Raw genomic sequence first — 27,526 nt, forward strand, 5'->3', positions numbered from 1 at the left:
CTGTTCTACTGAATCTACATACTTGGTTGGAAGAAAATAGAATTCCCTGCAGGTACTGAAAAAAGATGCTTGGCCAAAGCGGTCCAGGCCCACTGAAGATGACTGATTTGTAAACAGAGGACTGACCAGCTGCATTGGTGGAATGACACATAATTGGTGATGTAATAACTAGGTTGGACACCATGAATGTGATTTTTTTTTTCCTGTTAGGTAAGTACAGATCACAGATGTTCAACTCATTTATTTTTGATTCTTGATTTTGTACATTTCTCAACATTCATAAGACATTTTCCTTACACCTCTTTCAAAACAGTATCTTTCTTTTATTTTGGCCGGTGGCAGCAGGAAAATTGCACAATAAATGGCCTTGGTCTTAAAGGCCAGTGGTTTCAGCTTGCAACCCTCATAGCTAGTGACACAAGGCTGGCGTAACATAACATTGAACTGGGTGTTATTACACATAAAATCAATATCAAAGTGATATTTTAGTTGTTTTATTAACAGGGATGGTGTCATCACACTAGCTTTTGTAAAAACACACTAAAAATTAACAGTGCAGCCATACCAGTAATTATGTTTGCACCATTCCTTGGAAGAACCAAATGTTTTTTTCCTGGTGCTATATACCTTTCTATCATAAATAACATTCAACCCTTTTAAAGTTATTGGCCCAGATTTTCAAATCATAAGCAAGCCACATTCACTTTGTACATACTAAAAATTCACTTCCTAATTTTATATTCAACAGCTTGAACTTGCGAGATGAGGAATCCAGATGCTTAACATAAAGCTCTAAACAATAAAAGGCCATCCATGTAACCATGGCATCATGAGGGACATCTTGAACCAAGCCCTATCAAACAACAACCGCTACAGCCTTGACAACTGACTTGGTGATGTCTCCTGGCCTAGGCAGTTGTTAATTCTTCCAAGAACTTTGGGTGTTCTTTCTTTCTGTTTAAGTGATTGGTGACACACTCCCTGCACTGAGTCAAAGCAAAGGAATTGCAGTAACAGCATGCTCCACCACTGGTGAATCCAACATCAGAGCACAGCTGGCAAAATAGGGACAAAGCCGAGGATTTATGCGATCACATGTATATGCTGGATTGCTAAACCAGGGACACTTGTTCAGCAAAATGTTGACAATTGTGCACGGAATAGCTGGCATTTCCCCGGAATTTTCTGAACACTGTGCACTTTGATTCTCCATTTTCTACTTGTAGAAGTAATCATCAAGCAAGGGAATTAGCTTTTGCTTCTTAGAAAAATTAGACGTATATACCAGATGTCTTCACTTTTTTAGTGAAAAACATCATAACACATCTGCACTTTTCCTAAATGAGAAAGGATTGCAGCTGGAGTACTATGTGAAGCTGTGGCATCACATTCTAGCAAGGATGGAATTTCACTGCATAAGGTGCAGAAGAGATACACTGGGATATTTGTGGAGTGGAGCTTTTCACTTATGAGGAGATGGGATATACCGTCTTTGCTTTCTTTGGAGCTGAGGAGGCTGGTGGGGGGATGAAGTTCACAAAATATGGGAACAAATAGGGTAGAAGTAACAAACCTTTCCCACAGCAGAGGTGTAGAAAACAAGAAATTTACTTCTTTGTCCCCAGTTATTATACATAATTACTTTGCCATTCATTCTGAAATAATCCCAATTCCACAGATCCTTGAACTTTTTCATTAGAGCTTCAAATGAGATAACTATTTGTATATCAAGAAAATTATTAAAATTGACTCTTACTTTTGGCAAGGTAGACAAAGCCATTGGATCTACTCATGGCTTCTATTACCCTGTTATTTTCTGTTACAAAATCCATTCTAATAATATGAAGCCTGAGCTGATAAAGTCACTGGTAAAGATACAGGAGGAAAGGAATCAGGAGTATTTTGGAAAGAACTTATTTCACAGTGAGATGTGACAGCTGATGGAAGTGAACTGAGCATGAAAGATTCCCCAGTCCACTGGAACTTTGCCTTATCAGTATTACCGCAGAAAACTTCCATAGGGGATTTCAAACTTAAAGTTTAAAGTAAATTTATTGTCAAACTTTGTATACATTACTATATAATATCTCAACATTTATTTTCATGCAGGCATTTACAGGAAAAAGAAATACAAAAAAGGATTTAACCAAAACTCTACATAAGCAGAAAAAGACTGACAAACACCAATGGCAGAAGAAGACAAATTGTGGAAATAAAAATAGTACTGAGAGCATGAGTTGTAAAGAATCCTTGAAAGTGAGTCTGTAGATTCAGAGCAACAGGAAGCATTTACTGTTTATTACAAGTAGCAAACGTTATTAAATCATTATGGCATTTCGTAATTGATCAATGGTCTTAGAAGTTTTAGACCAGGTTAAAAGTACATTCAACAAGCCTACTTTAGTGTTAATGGAAAAATACTCTGGCAAAATGAGGCAGTTGAAGTAGTTTTTGTTCTCATCATTTTAATTAGCCACTGTTTGAACTTGGCTTTACCATAGTCTTTAACTGTTTAGACAGACCTTCAGAAGTCATACAAAACAAAAATTTCACCTCTTAATCATTCTCTTCTGTGTTTTTTGGTTAATAAAACCTGGTCTTTACAGATTACAGAACTGTGAATGCATCACAATTATCTTCAATTTATGAATGCAGTTAAACTCCCCTGGCTTGGAAATTCTGACGGTTTGGTGCATGGCTCCCTGGGGACATGTTTTCCCATATTCTCTCTAAACTTATTGGAACCTGGTGTCTGCAATGTCTCCCACTAGGGTCTTGGTTCCAATAATCTCTTTAAATTCTCTGGGGCATAGGTTTCCTTATTCTTTTTAACTCTGAGTTTACTGGAAAACTCATTATGCTACTCATCTAAAAAAGTGAATTAAAAGGGTATTAATAGGAATAGTATCTAACAGTCCAGAACAGGTGCCTGTCTGGTGCTAAAGTCCCAAAGATCAAGTCAAGTTGAGTTTAATGTCATATGCACAAGTACAATGAGATACAGGTGTGATGAAAACTTGCACACAGCAGAATCATGAGCATGTAGATTCACATAGAACATAAATTACACATAAACTATACAAGACAGTGAAGAAGAACTGACTATGCAAAACAAGACAACAGTGCAAAAATCACAATCAGAGACAAGTCACTGGTAATGCAAAAGGTGTTCTGTAGGTGAAATTGTGATTATACAGGTTGGTTCAAGAACCTGGTGGTTGTAGGAAAGCAGCTAGTCCTGAATCTAGTGACTTGGGGCTTACAGACTTCTGCAGCTTCTGATCAAAGGTAGCAGTGAGAAATGGACATGGCCAGAATGGTGGGGATCCTAGATGATAGATGGTGCCTTGCTGAGACAGTGCCTCATGTAAATGCTTTCAGTGGTGATGGGGGCTGTGTCTGCTACCCTCTACAGCATCTTGTTGGATTATCTTTGTTTCATTTGTGCATCTAGTTAGTGAGGAACCTTGCCTGCTACACAATTCAGGATATCACAAATGCCTTACATGGGTATACAGGATAAGTTTTCAAAAATTAGAGAATATACCAAACTTAGAAGTGTGGTACACAGTGAGATGAATAATTTAGGCTTCCAAGATGGCACAGACTGAATGTTGGAATGAGTGGACATGTGCCAGATGAAACTTAATGCACAGAAATACAAAGCGCTGCCCTTTCATAGGAAGAATGACAAAGAACAGCTTAATAAAGGGGTTCAATTCTAAAAAGACTGCATGAAGAAAGATCTGTATATACCTGCACGAGTGGTTTAAAAAAAGGTTAAAAATGTCTTTGTGATCCTGGATCTTCTCTAAGAGGACTATGAAAGTAAGATGATTATGTCAAACTTCCATAAAAAAAACTGGTTCCACTGCCAAAGGAATGTTGTGCTCAATAGCGAATGGAGTCCAACCTTTGAGAAAAAGAACCAAAGGTTACTCACGAGGAACATGTTTGTGTAGAAATTAGTTATGAAGTGGAATTCTCTGCCTGAAAGGGTAGAGGAGGTGGACAGAAACATAATATTAAGAAAGATAAAAATTAAGTTATTGAACAAAAGGAAAATGCCAGGCCTAGGGGAAACAGAGGGCTGGAACTGTCTGAGTGCATGAACTGAATCTAATGATTCTACATTACAGTCTTTCGATAGTTAACTTGTCAATTTTGTTCTGCATCATCACATTGCCGTTGTGCTCAACAACTGCCCCCCCCCCCCCCCCCCGCAATTTAATGTACGCTTGTTTTCCGGCCTTTCCGGTTCTGAAAAGGGGCCTTTGACCCAAAATGTCAACTATATCTCTCTGCACTGGATCTGCTTGATGTGTTGCGTGCCTCCAGCGTTCTCTGGTTTTGTTTTGGTACTCTATTATACTGTTGTAAATGCATTATTTCCTAAACTCCCCTGTGTACCACAAAACCATAAGCTGGAGACAAGCCGACAATGCCGATTCTCTTCTGGGGTTTCTTGCTGGATGTGATGAATTACCGTTCTCACACATTAATGCAGCTTTTCCAATGGCTGGCAGTGAAAGAAAAGGCCATCTGTAATTTAAAAAAATGGTAAATGTTAAAATGTATTACCTTATAGAACTTTAAGAATTTATTCTTCGTCATTTTATATTCACCTTTCTGGGCTACCAACTTTTCTCCCACCATATGCTACCACTACTGGATCCTACAAGATACCACCTTCGATCCATCTGTGGAACATGACACAGCTCTGTTCTCAGTTTACATGCTGCACAGTGATACTCGGAATATTATATTGCTAACTGGCTTTCTTTTTTTGGTACGATAAATGCCTTCTAAAGAGTAAAGGGAATTGTATTTCATCTCATCTCAGTTTGGGGCATCGGTCATTGTTTTGAACCATATGAACTGAGAACCATTTGATATAGACCTGTCACATGACCTAGTTCTAGCTGGGGTATTGGTAAAGAACCTTCACATCCCTCAAAATGATTGTAAGTTAATGCAAGCTCAATGGATAAGGAACACACCAGGTTCAGAAGTGAGGTGTCGGTACCATCAACCTCATGAGAGTCATTGAGGGACTCATAAGAAGGTAGTTAAAACTGCCTAACTCATCACTGGCACCAGCCTATCTGCCTTATATACAGGAGGGTGCCAGGTAAGGGCCAGCAACATCATAAAGGATTCACCCATCCTGCTTATAAACTATTTGACCCACTCCCATCAGGGATGAGGCTACATTCCCACTCCCATCAGGGATGAGGCTACATTGTATCTATGCCAGGACTACCAGCCTAAAAAATGGAAACATTTCTTATGTTCTATGGGGGGGGGGGGGGGGGGGAACATTGTATTATTTGGCGACACTGTTGAAGGATTGCCATTCAAGAAGTTCATTTGTGAGGATTCCATCTATTCATAAAGAACAAGTTATTGGTGCATCTTGAGTAATCAATGGACAAGAGCACAGGATGTGCATTCACAATCATTGCTTCTAGCTGACTCTTAACAAATAGTGCCACCTACAGGTGAGGGTGAGCATGGGGGCAGTAATGGAATTGGGATGACAATATTCTTCAGGCACAATTCATCAAATTAAACAGTCCATGGATAAGATCAGCTCATGTTCAGTTTTATTTGAGAAATTTGTGGCTATTGGCCTTATTTTTGATGGTAACTATACCATCAGCTTTAACAGATTTTCTTGTGTTGACTAATTTACACTAGCTGTTCCTATCTTCAAAGAGCTTTGTACTAGAGCTTTGTGTGATCAAGAAATTCCCTCCTGATAGAGCGGTGTCTAAGAATTTCAATGTTTACAAATGTGCCTAAAGTTAAAAAATTCAGAAACTATGAAAGGTCAATGAAGAAACTAAACTTTTTTTGTTATTTTTTTAATTAGAAAAGATAAAAACATAATTTATTATTTAACAATTAAAACAAATAAACTCAATTAATACAAAATGTGATCTTTTTTTTCCAATCATTTCTTCCCACAGATCTGCTGGAGGGAGACATCTCGGATACCCTGCTGGGAGGTGAGGGGAGTTTACAGATCTGTGAGCAGAAGTGTCCCATTCAGGGTGAAAAGACTGGCCCTGCACACTGGCCCGACTCCCTGCAGGAGCCCGTAATGAGTGATTGTCCAACATGATATAGATTCAGAGAGCAGGTGCTGCAACTTGAGTGTGGACTGCTGCAAGCTGGTGCTCCACTGCTTGACTCCATAAGGAGCACAGATGGGAAGTCAATCACCACAAAAAGTGAACAGCAAGCATAGGCTCGTGTGTTTGCATTAGAATCCCAAACTTAGTGACATTTTAACAGCAAAAAGTTACAATTTCAACTACTTTTCCTGAATAAGGCTGGAGACTTCTTTCCTCAGTGCTGGTAACTTCCCATGCAGCTTCTTGTGATGCCAGATGGGAAATCAACTTTTTCTTGTAATTCGTAAAAACAAAATGAAAACTTCAAATATAAAATGATTCACCTTGAAATGACCAATTTTCCTCCTGATTTTGCAATATTTTTCCTTTTTTTCTACGTCCTTTAAATCATTTGCAAAACTATGTCATTGCCTCCTTCCTTCTAACTGTAGATTCACACTATGGATCTTTCAAAAATTAGTGCCTGTCATCCTGTTTCACATTCACTGTTCAGGTACAGTAAATGTTAAAAGGTGCTTTGGTAGAATACAACATGCCACATTGATATCACATACATCACTGTCAAACAACTTACTGACATGCAGATTGGGATCGACAGTCCCCTGGTAGCTCCAGACATATAGGTGTACTTCATCTAGATGATTGCACTTTACTCTTTCTGGGAAAGGAGGTGAAAATGCTGTTTTTCTGTTAAGTCTGTTTTGGTACCAATGAGAACAGCACATTAATTGATATTTCATTGCTGGCTGGAAATCATTGACATACCAAGAAAATGCATTGCTAACGACCGACTTTTGAAAATGCAATGCCTATTTTTTAAATTTAAATTCTTAGTGCGGTATAGACCTTTCCGGTGCTTCAACCCACACCGCCCAACAATCGCTCGATTTAATCTGAGCCTAATCATGGGACAAATTACAATGACCAATTAACAGCAACTGGGACGTCTTTGGACTGTGGGATGAAACCGGAGTACCAGAGGAAACCCGAGCGGTCCCAGAAAGGACATACATCCTCCTTATAGACAGTGGCGGTAATTGAACCTTTGTCGGCTGTACTGTAAAGCAGTGTGCTAACCACTATGCTACCATGCCACTCCAATTTGGAAGCTGGCTGTTAGGTAGTGGAGATAGTAAGCTGCTACTCCTAGCTCCTTCTGAAATCAGAACAAATCAATTCACATATTTGTCAAAACTATTAATTTTTATTTGGCAGAATTTCACTCTCACTATTAAATGCAAAACAAGGTGAAAAGCCAGTAGATAGAATTGGGTGTTAGGTTTGATCTCTTTTTTAAATTTTTGTGACAAATTGTTCTTGTAATTTTTTTTGTAACTAAATAGATATTTAACTAATGCTCAGCGTAGCCCACAGAAGTGTGTTATCGATGAGAAAATCAGCAAAATAAGACAACAAAATCCGCTCAACACTCAAACCTATTCCACAAATGAATTTGAGTATGACTCATTTGTATGTCGATTCATTATGTTGTTGCCACTGTTGAGTGCCGTCGAGCTGTCATTGACTGATGGTGACCCTATGGATAATGTAGTTGTCCAAAGGGTTTGCACGGCAAGATACGGAAGTATCAAGCCCACTACATCACTGGCCGGCTATTTATTTCCAGAACCCACTCAGTGATGATGCATGAGAAGCCTGTGATAGTTACGTGTGTGCCCACCACCCTCCCGACCCCCACGGCCCCAGTGAAATTCTATAACACACAAGAACCACTGCATTAAGCTATGTCACAGATGGACTGAGGAACCTGTTGCAGTGACAGGTCAGTAGCGATAGTGATATTTATGAACGCAACAAGGTGCACAACACAGTACATATAACTCACACTCATAATTACCACAAATAAATTAACAAATAATAAGGAGCATGTACAATACATGTTAAATAGTAAACTGTATAACACTATTGGTGCTTCATATTCAGTAAGACCCTATGATGAGATTCATATATGATGGCAGGGAATTCAGTAGTCTTATGGCCTGGAGGAAGAAGCTGTTTCCCATCCTAACAGTTCTTGTCCTAATGCCATGGTACCCTCCTGCCTGGTGGTAGGGGGTCAGTTGGTACAGATTCTAATCGTCCTTGTCCTAATGCTGTGGTATCTCCTGTCTAATGATAGGAGGTCAGTTGGCACAGAAACCATTATTTAAATAAAGCACAAGGATAATTGCAGATCTCTCTTTTAGCTGATTGGTTAATTTCTAAAAAAGATAAAGTTATATGAGTGTTGAAAAAAGTTAAGGAATGGAATTTCAAATAATTTAAGTTTTAAATTCACAACTGCTGCATGGCTGAGTGGAGAGCGAGTGAGATTGCATCCACTGTAGACCTATGGAGTCAATAGACAAATTGACTCAGGCCCAGGTCCCTGCTTAGGCAGGAGTTGTTTCTATCTGTAACCAATCTCTCAAAGCTCTTCATCACAGCAGGTGTGAGTGCTAGCAGGCGAAGGTCACTGAGGCAGCTCACCCTGCTCTCTTGGGCACTGGTATACCTGTCACCCTTTTGAAGCAGGTGGGACTGCAGCAGTGAGAGCTTGAAGATGCCCTTGAACACTCCTACCAGTTGGTTGGCACACCATCAAGAGTTCAACCTCCTGAAAGATGCTCTGATGTTGGCTTCTGAGACAGAGATCACAGGGTCACCAGATGCTGTAGTGATTTGCACAGGTGTTGGTTTATGGTCTGATTGTCCTGCCACATGTGCTTTGTGTCTCTGTGTTTTCCCTTCCTGATGGGCGAGGAAACATAGTTCTTGCTAATCTAAAAGCATCTTATTCCCTGAGCTGAAGGCAGCATCCTGAACTCTGCTGTCAACCATGGCTTCTGGTTTGCCCTCAGAGAGATGTGTTTAATAACAGTGATGTCCTCAATGCTCATCTCTATGTAGACAGCCATAGATCTCACATATCCATCGACGTTAACGTGACGGTCATAGGTCTCCCTGAACATGGTCCAGTCTGTGTTTTCAAAACTGTCCTGCAATGCTGAGGTTGCTCCTTCTGGCCAGGTCTTTATCTCATTTAATCAGTTGTCTGTATGCAGGAATTAGCATAATAGATAACCGGTCACAGTATCCAAGCTGGGGGCATGGGCAGCCTTGCATGCACCAGGGATGTTGGTATAAACCAGGTCTAATGTGTTCTTGCCTCTGGTAGCAAAGTCAACATGCTGATAGAATTGGAAATTAGTATGATTGAAGTCACCAGCAACAATAAAGAAAGGAAGTTACTGATGATCCTATAGAGCTTACACAGCACTGCCCCAACATTAATAGAAGGGCCTGCACTTCACTGTTTAAAAAGTATACCAGAGGTGAACAGTGGGTCATCACCACTGAAGCGTTCACCACCAGCTTTTATTCATGTAGATGCACAGCGCTCCGCCGCGAGTCGCAGGATTTTTATTGGCCAAAAAGAGACGAAACCCTCTAACCGGATGGCCGTTTCAGCAGCGGTGTCCAAGAACCACGTTTCCATCAGGATGGGCTCACAGCCCTCCTTCAACTCAAGCTGATTCAGTTGTAGATGCAATTAATCTGTTTCCTTTACTAGTGACTGAACATTTGAAAACAGAAATAAGAGGAGAGCCAGCCAGTAGAGTTTCGCCTTTAGTCTCGCATGAATACCAGCATTTTTACTATGGTTCCGATGCCTTCTTCCCTGGGTGGCTGTAGCAGGCGATGCCACGGTACGCAAGCCTATGCTGCACAGCTCCTCTGCTATCCAGCAACTCGCTAGTGAGGTAGACTTGCAGTACTTGGTGCTCTTAATATCCAGCAGTGTCTTGCAATCATAAAGGACTAACAACTACACTAGTAGCTGGAGCGGGCACTGTGACTGGGTGCACCGCCAGTTTGGACATCTACCTCTGCAAACGTAGCAGGAGCAGATCCTAGAATGCCTCTGATTGTCACGCAATCTACGACACACCCTTGATTTACCAAATTCCTGATGAATGTGGTAAAAGTCTTGATGCAGTACACAAGCAATACTGTGGCACATCTATTTCCAGAACTGAATGAACTAAGTCCACTTTCTGACCCGTTAACCAGTGGTGTCTTGACAGAGCAATTATATTCAATTATGAATTTCTTCCTTGAGTTTCATTTTGGAACTGCATGAATGTGTACACCATCCTAAGGTCTTCTGCTCAGCAAGGCTGATGGAACAAGTTTCATTATACTGTATTGCAGTGTCAATTGTGTCTTTGTGTTAGGCTATCAAAGACCTTATTGCCAGATAACAGCACAGGTCTGTTATGGATGAATCTAGCTTAGGCTGGTTACAGATGCTCACTGGAAAACCTTGGCAGCTCAGGCAACATTTGTGGAGAATGAAATAGAGTTTATGTTTCAGGCTGAGAAACCTTTCTTCAACTTTGGATGAATATCGCTAGCATTTTCTGGTTTCGCTCCTCTGTACTGTTCTGATTGCATTTCCTCCCCAGAAGCGTTTCAAGAATTTATTTCAAAGATAATTCTGAAAAGTTCTATTGTCAAAAGAACTGTGAGTTTTTTTTAAAAAAGCCGGGGTATTGTTTCAGCTGAAGTCAATGGAAATTTTGTAAAATGACATAAACTTGGATCAGGATATTAGCTTTGGCAATCAACGCTCTGCCTGCCACACCCGATTGATTGTTTTTCAGGAAAATGAATTGGCATTGGTTTTGATTTTAATTAGATGTTTTTAAAGCAAATGAAGATTTGTTCAAGGAATTATGAAACTGCACCCAGGAAGCAGAACTTATAACACAGCAGAGAGCATACTGTCACAAAGCCTCTGAGCTAACTTCAACTGGGATTCAGATTTACAGCTACCAAAGTTTTCTAGCACACATCTAGGTGGCTAATATTCACACAAAAGCTTAAAATCAGTTGGAGGATGGCCATCAGAGGCAAATCTTCCTTCCCAATATTTTTATTAATTTATATATATAAGAATACAGAGTACAGAAAAAAATATACATCAATACATTAAACTAAATTGCATATAAAGATTCCTTACCCCATATTCATACAAGTCAATTATTTTGTAACATTGAAAAATAATAATTTTATTATATTTTTAAAAATCTGACCCACGACCAAGACCGAAGCTGATTAGTTGAAAAAAAAGAAAAAAAGATTGTTAGTCATCATCTGTGCTTTAGCAGCAAATCAAAGGTTTTGAAAATAATTCAGAAAAGGTTCCCACAATGTTGGAAAGTCTTGATTAAATTCAAAGATTGAACATTGAATCTTCTCTAAATTTAAACATGACATCACATCACGTAACCATTGGGCGTGAATAGGAGGGGCCACATCTTTCCATTTAAGCATAAGCGTCCTTCTGGCCATAAGAGACATAAAAGCCAAAATGTGCAAATCAGATGGCTCCAAATTAATATCCTTTTCTCCAACAATACCAAATAAAGCAGTCAAAGGAGTAAATCTTCATTGTATCGTCATTCACTGGTGAGATTTTTTTTGTTATTATTAGGAATTATTGAACAGGAATCAATCAAGAATACTGATACTTTTTTTTGTTTCTGTGCACCACCCCCGTTACCTCCCTTCCCCTCACATCCACTCCAAATTGTATTCCTGTTCACCCGGCTGGAATAGGCAAAGACTGAGGACCACAGCACCTGTGGTGAGGACAAAGAAGGTACGATCAAGGGAAGCAGAGGAGTATTTACAGGATTGCTTTGAATCAGTGGACTGGACCATACTCAAGGATCATCTTTGGATTTGAATTAATATGTCTCAGCTGTCACTGACTTCATAAGAACGTCTGGGGGTAAAAGCAGGCCTTTGCAAACATACTGAGTATTCCCAAACTAGAAGTTGCAGATGAACCAGAAGTTTCACAGTCTGCTGAAGGTTGGATCAGTGATCCAGAATCCTACAAGAAGTCTAAAGGCCATCATGAGAGCAGGAAAACAATTCTGTGCCAAATTGGAGATGTGACTGGATGCATGACAGCTGTGGCAGGGCTTATATGCTATTACTTTCTACAAGGTGAAACCTAACAGCATAAATAGCTGAGATGAGGCCTCAAGGCTCTCCGCTTCTTTCTTGACAATGAATGCAACCAGTTCCCCTCTATCACCATCTTCTGCTGTCTGGTAGAACTGGTACTTTGAGTCTTGATGTAGGATCTTGGCCCGAAACGTCAACTGTTCATTTTCTTCCATAGTCACTGCCCGATCCACTGAGTTCCTCTAACATTTTGTGTCTGTTGATTCAGAATTCCATCATCTGTCTTCAGAATAACATTACTTTTGTGTGAATTCCCACAGCATCTAGCAACCTTGTGTTCTCCATCTTGGATGCTGATGACAGAACATCCCTCGAGAGGATGAACCTTCACAAGGTGTCAGGTACCAATGGTGTACAAACCTGTGCAAACCAGGTGGAGTGTACAAGGACATTTTCAACCTCTCACTGCTGCAGTCTGAGGTTTCCACCTACTTCAAAAGAGCAGCAGTCATACCAGCTCCCCCCAAGCAGAGCAGGGTGAGCTGCCTCAACAGCTATCAATGTTCAGCTACTGTGATGAAATACTTTGAGGTTCTTATAGTTAGAAGTTACTGCTGCCTGAGCAAGAACCTGGACCCAGAGCAATTTGGCACAATTCTCCACACCACTGGGGACATCTTCAAGAGGTGGTGCGTCAAGAAGGCTGCATCCACCATAAAGGGTCTTCACCATCCAGGACATGCCCTATTAAAGTTGTTTTTTTAAGTTTGTTGGGGAGATTTTGGGGAGGGGGGAGGAGTTTGGGGCAAGACTGGAATTTGAAACTAAGTGTTCAAGGTCTCATTAATGGTGAGTCTGGAATGAATCCTAGTATTCAGAGATCAGTGGGTCCTGGAGTCGATGCAGAAGACCAAGGCCCACAGGGCGATTGGAAGTCTGGAAGTCACAGTCCATTGACTGGAGCCTTGAGTCTGTTGGGGGAAGTCGAAGGCCCAGTGTCCACCAGGGCTGTAGGCTGAAGACAGCCTGTCCTGGGGTTGGAGGACTGTGTACTTGTGTGTGTGGGAGGAAGGAACAGGGCTTGTTTCGTTTTGCTGCTGTTCTGTTCTGTTTTGTTGCATTCTATGTGTTTCTGCCGAGCATTGTGGGCATGCTATATTGGCACCGGAATGTGTGGTGACACTTACGAGCTGCCCCAGCACATCCCTTAGTTAATGCAAACAATGCGTTTCACTGTATGCTTCGATGTACGTACGATAAATAAACTTGAATCTTCTCATTACCACCTTTAAGAAGAACTTACAAGAGCAAAGTCCTGATGATTCAGAAACCGCTTCTTTCCCCGTCATCAAATTTCCCAAAAATTCATGAACATTACCTCATTGTTCCTTTTCTTGACACTATTTGTTTTGTGATTTCAAGTAATTTTATGTCTTCCCACTATATTGCTACCACAAGACAACAAATTTCACATGATATGGAACAGTGATAATAAATCTGATTCTGATTCTTGCTACTTTTTCATTTCTGAATAACTACCCAAAGTGAGACTGTTATCTCAGCACTGGTCAGAAATAATGCCTGTAAGTTATTGTTCAGAAAAAATGTCAATAAATCAAATAGTATCCCATTTTATAGTGCTTATCAATTGAGGCACAATTCAATAATTTCATGCCTCTTTGAAATACCCTTACAGATGGAACACCATCACACACTTCTGCACTTCAGTGGATTCACTGAGAATGTGCGCACAGTACTTCGTGAAGCTCCTCTGAATTAATTATTTTCCAAAGAGAGAAAACAAAGCTCCTCTTTAAGAATCCTTGTCACTGGCTAAAATCAAAGATAATCGAAAACAGCAAGGTCTCCACTTATGTGGGTTCAGGTTTCCTCTTCAGTAAATGCCATAAGTCTTCAAGATTTGAGGTCACTTCTAATCCAGCCTTTTGCATGCAGTTGTTTGCTTTATCATCCAGCTGTTGGATCCTAAGATCTGGTTTTCTTTTCCAAAATACATCTTCAATGTCGCCTTAAGACATTCCTAAACTTTAGTTTATACCTCCCCGTATCTGAGTCATAGGGAGGGTCAGCATGGAAATATGCCGATGGCCCTACACTGACCATCAAGCGTACATTTACACTAAACCCACTCTAACCTATTTCAATTGCTGCAAGCAGTTTCCAACTCCTGGGAGTGCACATCTTTCACACCCTCTCCTGGTCCCAGAACACATTCTACACAATCAAGAAAGTTCACCAATGCCTCTACTTTCTGATGAGACTGAAAAAAACTGTACTATGCACATCAACATTCACGACCTTCTACAGATGCGTGGTAGACCCACTGTATGGTCTGGAAATTGTGGCGGACAGTAAAGCTTGACACCGGGTAATCAAAACTGCCCAATGCTTCACCGGCACCTGCCTACTTGCCAACAAGGGCATACATATAGAAGGTGCTGGAAAAAGGCCAGTAATGTCAGGAAGGAACCCACCACCCTGCTCATGGACTATATGTCCCACTCCCAACAGGGAGGAGGAGACATAGCATCCATGTCACAGTCATCAGACTCAAAAACGGCTACTTTTCCCAACAGGAGGTTGATCAAAACCACGCTTCACTAACCCACCCACACCTACCACCACTTTATCGTTTCCTTTCAGTCACATTATGTACACTCCTGTACCTAGGACACTTTATGTACGTGTAATCAATCTATGTGTATATGCTATCTTATGTATTTATATTTGTGATGTTTTTATTATAGTGTTCTTTATTTTAACATGTTTCTTATATGCTGCATTGGATCTGGAGTAACAACTATTTTGTTCTCCTTTACACTTACGTACTGGAAATTACAGTAAACAATCTTGATTCTTGGATTTTGTTCTCACAGAAAGGGCAAATTATAGTTTGAAATTCATGCTTTTGGGATGTGAGTGTAAACAGGAGCATTCAGAGGAAACAAGTGCAGTCACAAAGAGTTTTTTGCATACTCCACAAAAACAGCACTGGAGATTGGGATGGAACTGGATGGACGGAGCTATGCGGGTTTAGCTAAACTAATTTACCACTTTGATGCTTAAACCACTTTACTGTGCTATCCAGTGTAATCTCCTTGTGTAGCTTAAATTTTAACCTTATTACAAAAAACAATGAAAGTTTATTGAAATCTTATCTTAAATGCAAGTTATAAGTTGATGCTTATTAGAAAGCTGTAGGGCTGCTTACAGTTGTGGATAACATTGACAATGGTGGGGTTTGTTGCTAGGAAGCACTTGGCTTGTTTAGGACATCCTCCATGTGTAACTGAGGGTGGGGAGGGAGGATAGTCAGTATAAAGAGATGGAGGGAGTGAAGTGACAGGAGCCAACAGGAGATTGGTGGATTAAGGTGCAGTGAAGGATATCAGACAAAAGGATTGGGAAAATGCGGATTGGAAGGAGAGACAGCGAGGAGATAATGCATGAGGTAAGGGTTTCCTGATACTGGAAAATTTAATGTTATGTTTTAAACTACCCTGGTGGAATATGTGATGTTGTTCCTTGGGTTTGCAGCACTTCCTATTTAGTCTGGGTAGTTTACAACCCAGTGGCATGAACACTGAATGTTCCATTTTAAAGTAACCTTTATTTATTTGATTATTGTCAGAGGTACAGTGCAAAGCTTCCATACTGTCCATACAAATTAATTCATAACAACATTAAATTGAGGTCATACAAGGTAAAACAAAGAACAGAATAAAGTGCAGGCAGTAGGTGTAAATACCTCCTGGTAATTCCCCACTCTCTCCTTCTGACCCATCAATCCTTCCATTTTTGTCTCTTTTTTCATAACCCTCTCTAGCCCCCTCCCCCAATCACCATTTTTACCTGCTTCTGGTTCCATCCACCCATTACCCATACAGATAACCCAGTGGGTTCCACCTCAATCTGCCCTTCACCCCTTCCTGAATGGCTCCTATTATCAACTTATTGTCAGATTCCAGAAATTGCTTATCACACTTCAGCAGCTGTCTCAACCTTCACAGCCACCAACTCACACTTGCTTTTTAACCTGGATTCACCTGTCTGTCTTCCATCTCCACGCATCACCATCTGCCCATCATCCTTCACCCCTCCTCCATCCAATCATTTCCTGGCCCTTGTCTAACCACTTCTTATTGGAAAGTTTAATGGTGCTTGGCAGGCCAACACAAGGTGCATTACTGCCATGTACTTAGGTGGAGTATGGAGCAAAGCTGCAGGAAGAATACCCACCAAATTCCCATCCCCCCAAAAAAACCCTCAAATAATATCAAAAAGCCTATTGCTTTTTATAATGTCAAACATGCACATATATATTACAAAGATGGTGATATCCTAACAAACTTTCCATGTTAAACTGTTTGTCCCAAAGATTTCATAGGAACTGCATTCAAACAATATACTGCATGCTACACCGTTTCTTGACATGTTTTCCCTACAAATGTCCATATCATGCATAATAATTCTGAACAGGGAATTATTCAACTTAGTATGCCCAATATGTAAATGTATAACTTCTGCCCTCCTTTTATACCCATTCCCCAGTTGAGCTCCCACCATGCTCTCAGTTTTATATAAATGCTGTCCTGTTTTCCCCCAGTTCTGGTACCACAGTGATCAAATAAACATTTAATTAACGTTCAACTCCCCTTTATCTAAGGCACCACGACATTTACTTCCTTAATTTTTAAGACCATACACCATAAGACGTACGAGCCGAATAAGCCATTTGGCCCATCAAGTCTGCTCTACCATTTCATCAGGACTGATCCATTTTCTTCTCGTATCTCTTCATGGCCTGATTAATCTAGAACCTATCAACCTTTGCCTTCAATATACCCAATGAATTGGCTTCCACAGCTGCCTATGGCAATGAATTCCACAGATTCACCAATCTCTGTTCTAAATGAGCGTCCCTCTATTCTAAGGCTGTGTCCTCTGGTCTAATACTCCTCACCAGAGACAACATTCTCTCCAAATCTACTCTATCAAGGCCTTTCAACATTTGATAGATTTCAATGAGAAGGCCCTCATTCTTCTGAATTCTAGTGTGCGGGCCCAAAGCCATCAAACATTTTTCATATGACAAGCTTTTCAATCCCAGAATCATTTTTGTGAACCTCCTTTGAACCCTCTCCAATTTATGCACATCCTTTCTTAGATAAGGAGCCCAAAGCTACTTACAATACCCCTAATGAGGCTTCACCAGTGCCTTTTAAAGTCCTAACATTAGATCCTTGCTTTTATATTCTCATCCTCTGTCAATGAATGCTAATATTGCATTTGCCTTCCTCACCACTGACTCAACCTGCAAATTAAGGGGATACTGCATGAAAATTCCCAGGCACCTCAGAATTTATGAATTTTCTCTCCATTTAGAAAATCGTCTTAAGCTTTTACTTCTGTCAAAGAGCATAACCAATACACTTCCCGACACTGTAGTCCATTCGACACTTCTTTGCCCTTTCTCCTAATCTAAGTCCTTCTGTAGCCTACTTCCTCAAAACTAACTGCTCCTCCACCTATCTTTGTATCGTCCAAAAGTTGGCCACAAAGCCATCAATTCTTTCATCCAAATCATTGACATGAAATGTAAAAAGAGCTGATCCCAACACCAATCGCTGTGGAACACTAGTCACTGGCAGTCGACCAGAAAAGGCTCACTGTATTCCCACACCTTGCCTCCTGCCAATCAGCCACTGTTTTATCCACGCTAGTATCTTTCCTATAATACCATCCGCTCTTAACTTGTTAAGCACCTTGTTAAAGATCTTCTGAAAATCCAAGCACACAACATCCACCAATTCTCCTTTGTCTATCCTGCTTGTTATTTCTTCAAAGAATTCCAACAGATTTGTCAAGCAAGATTTTCCCTTTAGGAAACCATACTGGCTTCAGCCTATTTTATCATGTGCCTCCCAGTACACCAAAACCGCATTCTTAACAATCAACTTCATCATCTCACTCACTGAGGTCAGACTAGCCGGCCTGTGATTTCCTTTCTTCTGCCTCTCTCCCTTCTTGAAGGGTGGAGTAACATCTACAATTTTACAGTCATCTGGAACCATTCCAAAATCCGTTGATTCTTGAAATATCTTTACTAATGCCTCCACAATCTCTTCAGTTACCTCCTTCAGAACTCTGGGAGTGGACCATGAAGTCCAGGTGCCTTGCATATCTACCTTCAGAACTTTCAGTTTCTCAAGCACCTTCTCCCCAGTGGAGGCAACTTCACTCACTTCTGTCCTGACACTTTTGAACCTCTGGCGTACTGCTGGTGTCTTCCACAGTGAAGACTGACGCAAAATAGTTCTTCCGCTATTTCCTTATCTCCCATTACTACCCCTCCAGCATCATCTCCCAGTGGACTGATATCTACTCTTGCCTTTCTTTTAAGTGATTATTTGGCTAGAATGCCCACCATCTTGTTTCCATCAACCATGAAGGAACCCATGATAAATGGATACACAAGCCAAAATCCTGCAGCCTCAACAGACGTTGTCCAATCGTAAGCAGAGTGTCTGGCCTACTGTTTGAAACCTTTTTAATAGATGTCAAAACCAGTAATAAATCAGAGCAGAGAAGGAGATAGTCAGGACATTCTTCTTTCACCCATTCCAGGGCTAAAATGATTGCAGTCTCAGATGGAAATACTGATACTTTGATAATCTTCTTAACAGAACCTGAAACTTTGGAACATAAACAGAAGCACCTGAATGACCTGTCACTGGATCATTTGAACCATGTGTGTACATATGCAAGAAGCCATAATATCTCTGCCCTGTACATATTGCTGTGTCACTGATATACAATCACCCTCTGTCTTGATCTTGAAGGCTTAAATCAACCACAGGCAAAGGGATAACCATACAGGGGTGACAGAAAGGGGTACACTGGGCCCATGTTTCACATCAAACAACCCAAGATTGTCTCCATTCATTTCCCATCCACCCAAAACTGAAGACATTATGAAAGGAGTGGTCTTAGCACTCAACTAACGTTGTCATGATTGAATGACCAACTTTATGTCCTCTTACATTCCCGTCTCACACCCTCCCTGAGACCTCTTCCGAGCAGATAACTGTGTTCTGCATTCTCTTTCTTGATACAGGGTCTTGACCTGAAACGTTCAACTGGCCTTTTTTTCCTACAAATGGTGCCTGCCCTCTCCAAACTGCCCCTGGCACCTCGTTCCCCCCACCCCACAAATTACAGTATCAGGCTCATGTTTCCCCTTGCTGGCTATCTTCTCTCTCGCCAGCCCTCATGTAGGATTTCCACCCAAACCGTCCGCAGAACTCACCCCACCCCCATGCTGCTCATCCCACTGAGTTCCTTTAGCAGACAGTTTGTTGCTCACACTAGGAAATAACTGCAGTACCAGGAACAAGATGCTTCACTTAATAAAATGTAAAAGAAAAAGACAAAACATGTTTATTCTGTTGTTCTAGTAACATTTAATGGCAGTTGGCAGACCAACACAAAGTGCATTACCGCCACCTACTGAGCATCATTCAAGCACACCAGAAAGTCTTCCTCCACTATCCCTTTTGCATTTGTGTCACTACAACCTCACATAGTACTGCGAGCATTAAAATCCCCTGACCATTAGCGAACAAACTTCTAGCATTCCATTGTAAGAAAAACAGAAAAGAAAAAAACATAAACAATCCTTCTTTGAAGTCTGAACATTTATTTCTCCTTGTAAAATACCATCAATAACTTCTGGAATTAACACTTTTATCTCCAGTTGTTTTTTTTCCCTGCAGCTTTTAACTTTGTTTTCCATCCTCTTAGTTTGTGCTGTACAATTTACCACATCTGACATGAAAGCAAGTTTATCAACAACTAATGAATTCTTTGCTATAAAATCATGCATTTTACACACTGACTTTAATCTATCTGTATTCTTGATATTAACTGGTCTCATTAACACTGTCTTCTGTACTTTCTGTAAAGTCTCTGCATATGAAACTTCCACCTGAACAGCTGTCCTTCTATAGCTTTCTTATATACAGGACACCCTACATAAGCAGAGCCATGTTCCCCTCCACCATTGTTAAATTTTAGCTTAATGTCTTCTCTACAATTAACACAGTCATGTTCTCCATCACATCGACAACACTTTTTACCCCCGAATACTGCTGCTACATAACCAAACTTCTGGAATTGACAACATATCATAGAGGGTAGAAGAGACTAGAACCATACACCTCATATAGCCTAAATTAACCCTATTTGGTAACATTTTTCATCAAATTTAATAACACCGTTATCTGTTCTTACTCCACCACGAAACCATTTAAAACGTTCAGCATCTGCAACTCTTCCTCCAACTAAATTACTTAAATTTGGCCCATGAGTACATCTCGACGCACTTCTGACTCCCCAAAGCCACGGTCGTTCAATATAATTCCTTGGTACCATGCTCCTTCCTTCCTCCCACAGCTTTTAACCCTAAAGCTTTCTCATGTTGCTTACTATCTTTACAAAACATGAGCAAGCGCTCCATCTCTTATTAAACGGTATCTCCTAATTATTTTCAAATCCTTAATTAATCAAACTGGATTCATATCAGAAACCGGTCCACATTCAAAAGCCAGCAATACCTTAAACTCCTCATTCCTTATTTTATTTAAATCCTGTGTACTGTTCTGACTAGACGATAAGCCACTACAATCCTCAATTCGCCGCTTATTTTCACATTCCCCAGAAACCTGCCATTCGCCGTCCTCCATACAACTTTAATCACCCAGTATCATCTCCCATTCGCTTTTTTCCGTTTTTTTCCCATCACTTCCTGACATCTCTACCGCACAATCCTCGACTGAAACTCTCTATTCAACTACCCTCGCGTTTCTCTTTTTTTAAAAAAAAACACCATTTAGTCAAATAAAGGATATCGTGACTTAATAAACTTCGCCTCGGCATCTCATCTTGCGCGTCTTTTCTTCCTAGACTGAACGGCGCAAGCGCAGCTTGCTTTTGCTGTCCTCCGATATGCCTTAGATATTTTTCCTAAACCGAACAGTTGATATATTTTAAAATAAAATGTATATGAAGGGGGGAAGGTATTTTTTTTGAAAAATACTAGCAGCCGCTGGTCTGCTGAGAGGAGCTTTGTGGAAAGGCGGCGTGGTGCGGAGAGGTGGGCCTCGGGGTCCTGGACTGATGGCTGCAAGTGCGCGCCCTGTGCGCGCTCCCGCTCCTCAGTCTCGGTGTGCTGTCGCGCGGAGAGAGCTCCGGTCGCGTCTCTTTCCATTTTCTTCGTTTCAACAAAAGTCGGAACTTCTCCCCCCTCCCGAGCCCGTTTCCTTTCCTTTTTATTTTACATATTTTTCTTTAGAAAAATTAAATCAATTTCCATTCACAAAGAGAAAGAGGGAAAATGCCAGCAGCCACCGCCACAAAAGCGGCCGAATCCCGATCCTCTTCCGCCGCCGGAGCCGAGGCCGCCGCCGCCGCCGCCGCCGCTGCTGCGGTGAGTCTCCAGGCCGGGCAGGGCCAGGCGGCGCACCCGCAGAATGAGGCACTCAGGCAGGTTCTCAATGTCATCGACAAGAAAGTGCGCAACATGGAGAAGAAGAAGGTAAAAAATACTTGGGGAGAGGGCAGTGGGACCGAGAGACTGGGGTGGGGGGGGGGGAGATGGCTGTCTGCCAGCTGCCATTTGCTGAACGTGGACATGCGGAAGGCCTTGCGGTAGAACCATACACCCCTGAGAGAAGGTGTCTACTCGAGAATCTCCTTTGCCTTCTGAAGTGGTTATGGCGAACGACAGAGGGGGTGGGGTGTGCAGTAACTGATATGGACATGAAATGGAAGTCGGCTGCATCGTGGTAACTTTAACATGTGCCTGGTGGCTTTGCTGTCCTTTTCAGGACATTTATTCAAATTGAGTTTACCTTGTGATTTGTTTTAGTTCTTCAATTTGCTATTTGTATGCTTTATACTTAAAATTGTGATTTTTTTTTTGTTCAATTTTAGAATAATAAGCTGGCCAACATCTCAAAGGATATTGCAAGCAAAATATTGCTAATATTAGAGAGCTGTATGTTGTCATCTTTCCCCACTCAGCTTTCAAACTTTTACATGTGGAGCAAAGCTACGTTCAACATAAGTTGTGCCTCGGTGATAAGTTTTGTTGCCGTCCCATTTTACGAGAAGACAGAATCAGTCCAATATTGAGGGGAAATGAGCCTTATCAGAAACTATCTTTCTGATAAGATGTTATATATCGCTTTGTTTTATTCGGAGAAGTGTAATGCAATTCTGATGCCAACATTTACCTCTGAACAAATCGTTGTGACATTTATCTTGGATTGCTGTTTTAGTACCTTGCCTTATGCAAATTAACTGGCGTTAATCTGTAAGGAAACATCAACTACACTTATTGGTTGTGAAATGCGTTGTGACAGACCAAATTTGTACAAAGGTACTATTTTAGTGTCAAAGTCTAAACCACAAAAGTTAATTGTGACTGTAAAATAACACTGTTTAATGGAGTTAGTTTGTTGATAACAGGGGCACCACAATAACATAGTGGTTTGCAAACGCTTTACAGTACCAGCGACCTGGGTTCATTTCCTGCTGCTGCCTGTAAGGCGTTTGTACGTTTTCTCTCCGTGACCATGTGCGTTTCCTCCCATAGTCCAAAGATACACTATTTGGTAGGCTAATTGGTCATTGAGAATTGTCCCGTGATGAGACTAGGATTAAATCGTGGCTGATGCAGTTTTCTTCTCAGCCCCGATCTCCTGCCTTCTCCCATTATCCCTTCTTTCTCTGGCCAAACAAGAATCTCAACCTTTGCCTTAAATATACAGTGCCTCTAAAATGTATTCTCTCTCTTTTTGTTTTGTAACATTGAATCACAGTGGATTTAATTTGGCTTTTTTGATACTGATCAACAGAAAATCTCTCATGTCAGTATTGCAATGGAGTAAAGGGAATTACAGAGGCATGATAGGCCAGGTGGATTGGAGGAGGATACTGGCGGGGATGATAACAGAGCAGAGATGGCTGAAGTTTCTGGGAATGGTTCACAAGGCACAGGATAAATGTGTCCCACAGAAGAAATTGTTCTCAACTGGCAGCGGTGGGCAACTGTGGCTGACAGGATAAGTTAAGGAATGCATTAAAGCCAAGGAAAGGGCATATAAGGTGTGTGGGAAGTTGGATGATTGGGAAGCTTTCAAAATCCAAGAAAAGGCAAATAAAAAAACTATAAGAAGGGAAAAGATGATATAGGGCAATCTAACATAATATAAAGCATGATACTGAAAAAAAATGTTCAGTTATATAAATAGTAAAAAGTGGACCACTAGAAAATGATGCTGGTGATGTAGTAATGGGGAAACAAAGAAATGGCAGATGAAAATAGGTATTTTGCATCAGCCTTCACTGTGGAAGACACCGGCAGTGTGCCAGAGGTCTTTGATTATTAGGGAGCAGGAGTGAGTGCCATTGCAAAGGAAAAAGTGCAAGGCATACTCAAAGGTCTTAAGGTGGACAAGTCACCTGGATCAGATGAGCTACATCCCAGAGTCCTGACAGAGGTTCCTGAGGAGATAATGGATGTATTAGTTATGAACTTTTAAAAATCACTTGATTCCTGCCTGGTCCCGGAGAAATGGAAAATTGCAAATTCCACTCCACTCTTTAAGAAGGGAGCAAGGAAAAAGAAAGGAAATTATAGGCCAGTTAGTCTAACCACAGTGTTTGGGAAATTGGAGTCTATTATTAAAGATGAAGTTTTGGGGTACTTGGAGACTTATGATAAAATAGGTCAAAGTCAGCTTGGTTTCTGTGAAGGGAAATCTTGCCTGACAAATCTGTTTATGTTCTTTGAGAAAGTAACAAGCAAGGTGGACAAAGTAGAGGCAGTGGATATTATTTACTTTGATTTTAGACGCCACTGAGGCTGATTGTCAAGATTAAATCCTATGGCTTTACAGGAAAGATACTGGCATGGATAGAGGAATGACTGACAGGTGGGAGATAGCAAGAGGAAGAAAGGGGGCCTTTTCTGGTTGGCTGTCAGTTACTAGTGGTGTTCCTCAGGGGTTGGTATTGGGACTGCTATTTTTCACATTACAGTCGGCCTTCCTTATCTGCAGGGGATTGGTTCCGAGACCCCTGTGGATACCAAAAATCGCGGATGCTCAAGTTCCTTATTTAACCCTGAATCAGTGTGGTGGTCTTTAGGACCCGGCGTAGCTCTGAATTCGCGGTGTTTCCGTTCACGAAAATAATTTTGATTGCGATTGAAAATAAGGTGGAAGTAATAAAGCGATCAGAAAGAGGTGAAATGCCATCGGTCATTGGGAAAGCGTTAGGCTACAGTCGGTCAACGATCAGAACAATTGTAATGGAGCATTTGAAAGGCCCTGCCCCGATGAAAGCTACGATTATTACTAAGCAACATAGTGGTTTAATTATTGAAATACGTATGTTTCTTAAGTGTTTTATATGCATAGAAAGATAAAATATGTACTGTATACTAAGAAAAACATTTGACTAACTGACGCTAAATAATACCGGATGTACCTGTTCCGACTTCAAATCCGACTTAAAGACGGACTCAGGAACGGAACTCATTCATAACCCGGGGACTGCCTGTACTTTAGTCATTTCTAGATTACTTATAATACCTAATACAATGTAAATGCTATGTAAATAGTTGTTATACTGTATTTAGGGAATAATGACAAGAAAAAATAGTCTGTACATGCTCAAACAACGAGTGCTGGAGAGAGAACTTATGGGTTTTCGATCCGTGGTTGGTTGAATCTACGGATAAGGAAGCCTGACTGTATTTGTCAATGATTTAGATAATGGAGTTGATGGCTTTGTGGCAAGTTTGCGGATGATCCAGAGGTAGGTAGAGGGGCAGGGTAGTGCTGAGGAAACAATGCGATTGCAGCAGGACTTAGACAAATTGGAAGAATGGGGGGGAAGTGGCAGATGGAATACAGTGTTGGGAAATGTACAATAATGCACTTTGGTAAAAGGAACAATAGTGCAGACTATTATTTAAATGGGGCAAACATCAGAGGTGCAGAGGGACTTAGGAGTCTTCATGCAAGACTCCCAGAAGGTTAATTTAGAGGTTGAGTCTGTGGTACAGAAGGCAAATGCAGTATTAGCATTTATTTCAAGGGAAATAAAATACAAAAGCCAGGAGATACTGTTGAAACTTTATAGAACACTAGTCAGGCCGAACTTGGAGTATTGTCAACAGTTTTGGCCCCATATCTCAGAAAGGATGTGTTGTACAATGGAGAATCCAGAGGACATTCACAAGGATGATTCCACGAATGAAGGGGTTAACATATGAGGAGCAACACAAGCCTGACTGTCCTGGTAGGCCTATAGTTTCGGCCTGCTCCTGCCCCACCAAACTTGTATCTGCCTACCTGGACTCTTATTTTGTCACCCATAGTTCAGTCCCTCCCTACCCACATCCGGGATACATCCCATGCCCTCGACCTCTTCAATAACTTCCAGTTCCCCAGTCCCGACCGCTTCATTTTCACCATGGATGTCCAATCCTTATACACTTCAATTCCCCATCAAGAAGGCCTCAAAGCCCTCCACTACTTTCTTGACAATAGACATCACCAGTTCCCCAACACCACCACACTCCTCTGGTTGGTGGAACTGGTACTCACACTTAATAACTTCCCTTTCAGCTCTTCCCACTTTCTTCAGACCAAGGGTGTAGCTATGGGCACTTGCATGGGCCCCAGCTCTGCCTGCCTCTTCATGGGTTATGTGGAACAGTCTATGCTCCAAATCTATATTGGTACTGCTCCCCAACTTTTCCTTCGCTACATTGACGACTACATTGGTGCTGCTTCCTGCACCCATGCTGAGCTCATCAATTTCATCGACTTTGCGTCTAACTTTCACCCAGCCCTCAAATTCACTTGGTCCATCTCGGACACTTTTCTCCCCTTTCTCGATCTCTCGGTCTCCATCTCTGGAGACAGACTGTCCACTGACATCTTCTATAAACCCACTGACTCCCATAACTACCTCGATTATACCTCTTCCCACCCTGTCAAATGTAAAAATTCTATTCCCTATTCCCAGTTTCTCCGTTGCATCTGCTCCCAGGATGAGGCTTTCCGTTCCAGGACGTCTCAAATGTCCTCTTTCTTTAAGAATTGTGATTTCCCTTCTGCCATCATCAATGATGCCCTCACCTGCATCTCCTCCATTTCCCGCACCTTGGCCCTCACCCCATCCTCCTGTCACCACAACAGGGACCGTGTTCCCCTTGTCCTCACCTACCACCCCACCAGCCTCTGGATCCAGCATATTATCCTCCGCAACTTCCTCCACCTTCAACAGGACCCCACCACTAAGCACATCTTTCCCTCCCTACCCCTCTCTGCTTTTCGCAGGGATCGTTCCCTCCGTGACTGCCTGGTCCACAAGTCCCTCCCCACAGATCTCCCACCTGGTACTTATCCCTGCAAGCGTACGTGCTGCACCTGTCCCTACACCTCCTCTCTTACCACCATTCAGGGCCCCAAACAGTTCTTCCAGGTGAGGCAACACTTCACTTGTGAGTCTGTTGGGGTAATCTATTGGTGCTCCCGGTGTGGCCTCCTCTACATCGGCGAGACCCGACGCAGATTGGGGGACCACTTCGATGAGCACCTCCGCTCCATCCGCCACAACAGACAGGATCTCCCGGTTGCCACCCACTTTAACTCTCCTTCACATTCTCATTCGGATATGTCCATACATAGCGTCCTCTACTGCCATGATGAGGCCAAACTCGGGTTGGAGGAGCAACACCTCATATACCGTCTGGGTAGCCTTCAGCCCCTTGGTATGAACATCGAATTCTCCAACTTCCAGTAATTCCTTCCCTCTCCCTTCCACCATCCCACTTTCACTCTGCTTCCTCTTCTTGTTGCCTATCACCTCTCTCATGATTCTGCCGCCTTCTACTACCCATAGTGCTTTCCCCTTTCATTACTACTTCACCTCTCCAGCCTATCCCCTCCCTGCTTCCCCTCCCCCACCCCTTGATCTTTCCTCTAATTGGTTTTTCACCTGGCTCCTTCTTTATAGGGTCCCTGCCCCCTCCTCCTTCAGGTGCTGAGTTCATCCAGCTTGTTTTTACGTCTTGATTTGACCACAGCATCTGCAGTGTACTTTGTGTTTAACATATGAGGAGCGTTTGGCAGCTTTGGGTCTGTACTCACTAGAATCTAGAATGCCGGAGGATCTCTTTGAAACCTACTAAATGTTGAAAGGATTAGGGTGGATGAGGAGAGGATAGTTCCTATGGTGGGGTTATCCAGAATTAGAGGGCACAACCTCAAAATTGAGGGGTGACCTTTTAGAGGTAAGGAAGA

The 27,526-nt window shown here is 41.6% G+C and overlaps 1 protein-coding gene and 1 long non-coding RNA gene across 2 annotated transcripts in view; one reads left to right on the top strand and one right to left on the bottom strand.

Moving 5' to 3' along the window:
• Nucleotides 1-226: 226 nt before the first annotated feature.
• LOC140729637 (uncharacterized) lies at nt 227-10,693 on the bottom strand. The gene is made up of 2 exons (XR_012099381.1): nt 6,715-10,693; nt 227-4,542 (listed from the first exon to the last, which is right to left on the bottom strand). It is a non-coding gene; the product is annotated as an uncharacterized lncRNA (long non-coding RNA).
• Nucleotides 10,694-21,346: 10,653 nt separating this feature from the next.
• caprin1b (cell cycle associated protein 1b) overlaps nt 21,347-27,526 on the top strand; it is a 93,199-nt gene continuing 87,019 nt past the window's right edge. The window contains exon 1 of the mRNA XM_073049631.1: nt 21,347-21,738. Within this exon, the coding sequence (XP_072905732.1) occupies nt 21,538-21,738 (201 nt within the window). The 5' untranslated portion in view covers nt 21,347-21,537. The remainder of the gene's footprint in view (nt 21,739-27,526) is intronic.

This window comes from Hemitrygon akajei, chromosome 6 (assembly GCF_048418815.1).
Source record: "Hemitrygon akajei chromosome 6, sHemAka1.3, whole genome shotgun sequence".
Lineage (NCBI taxonomy): Eukaryota > Metazoa > Chordata > Chondrichthyes > Myliobatiformes > Dasyatidae > Hemitrygon > Hemitrygon akajei.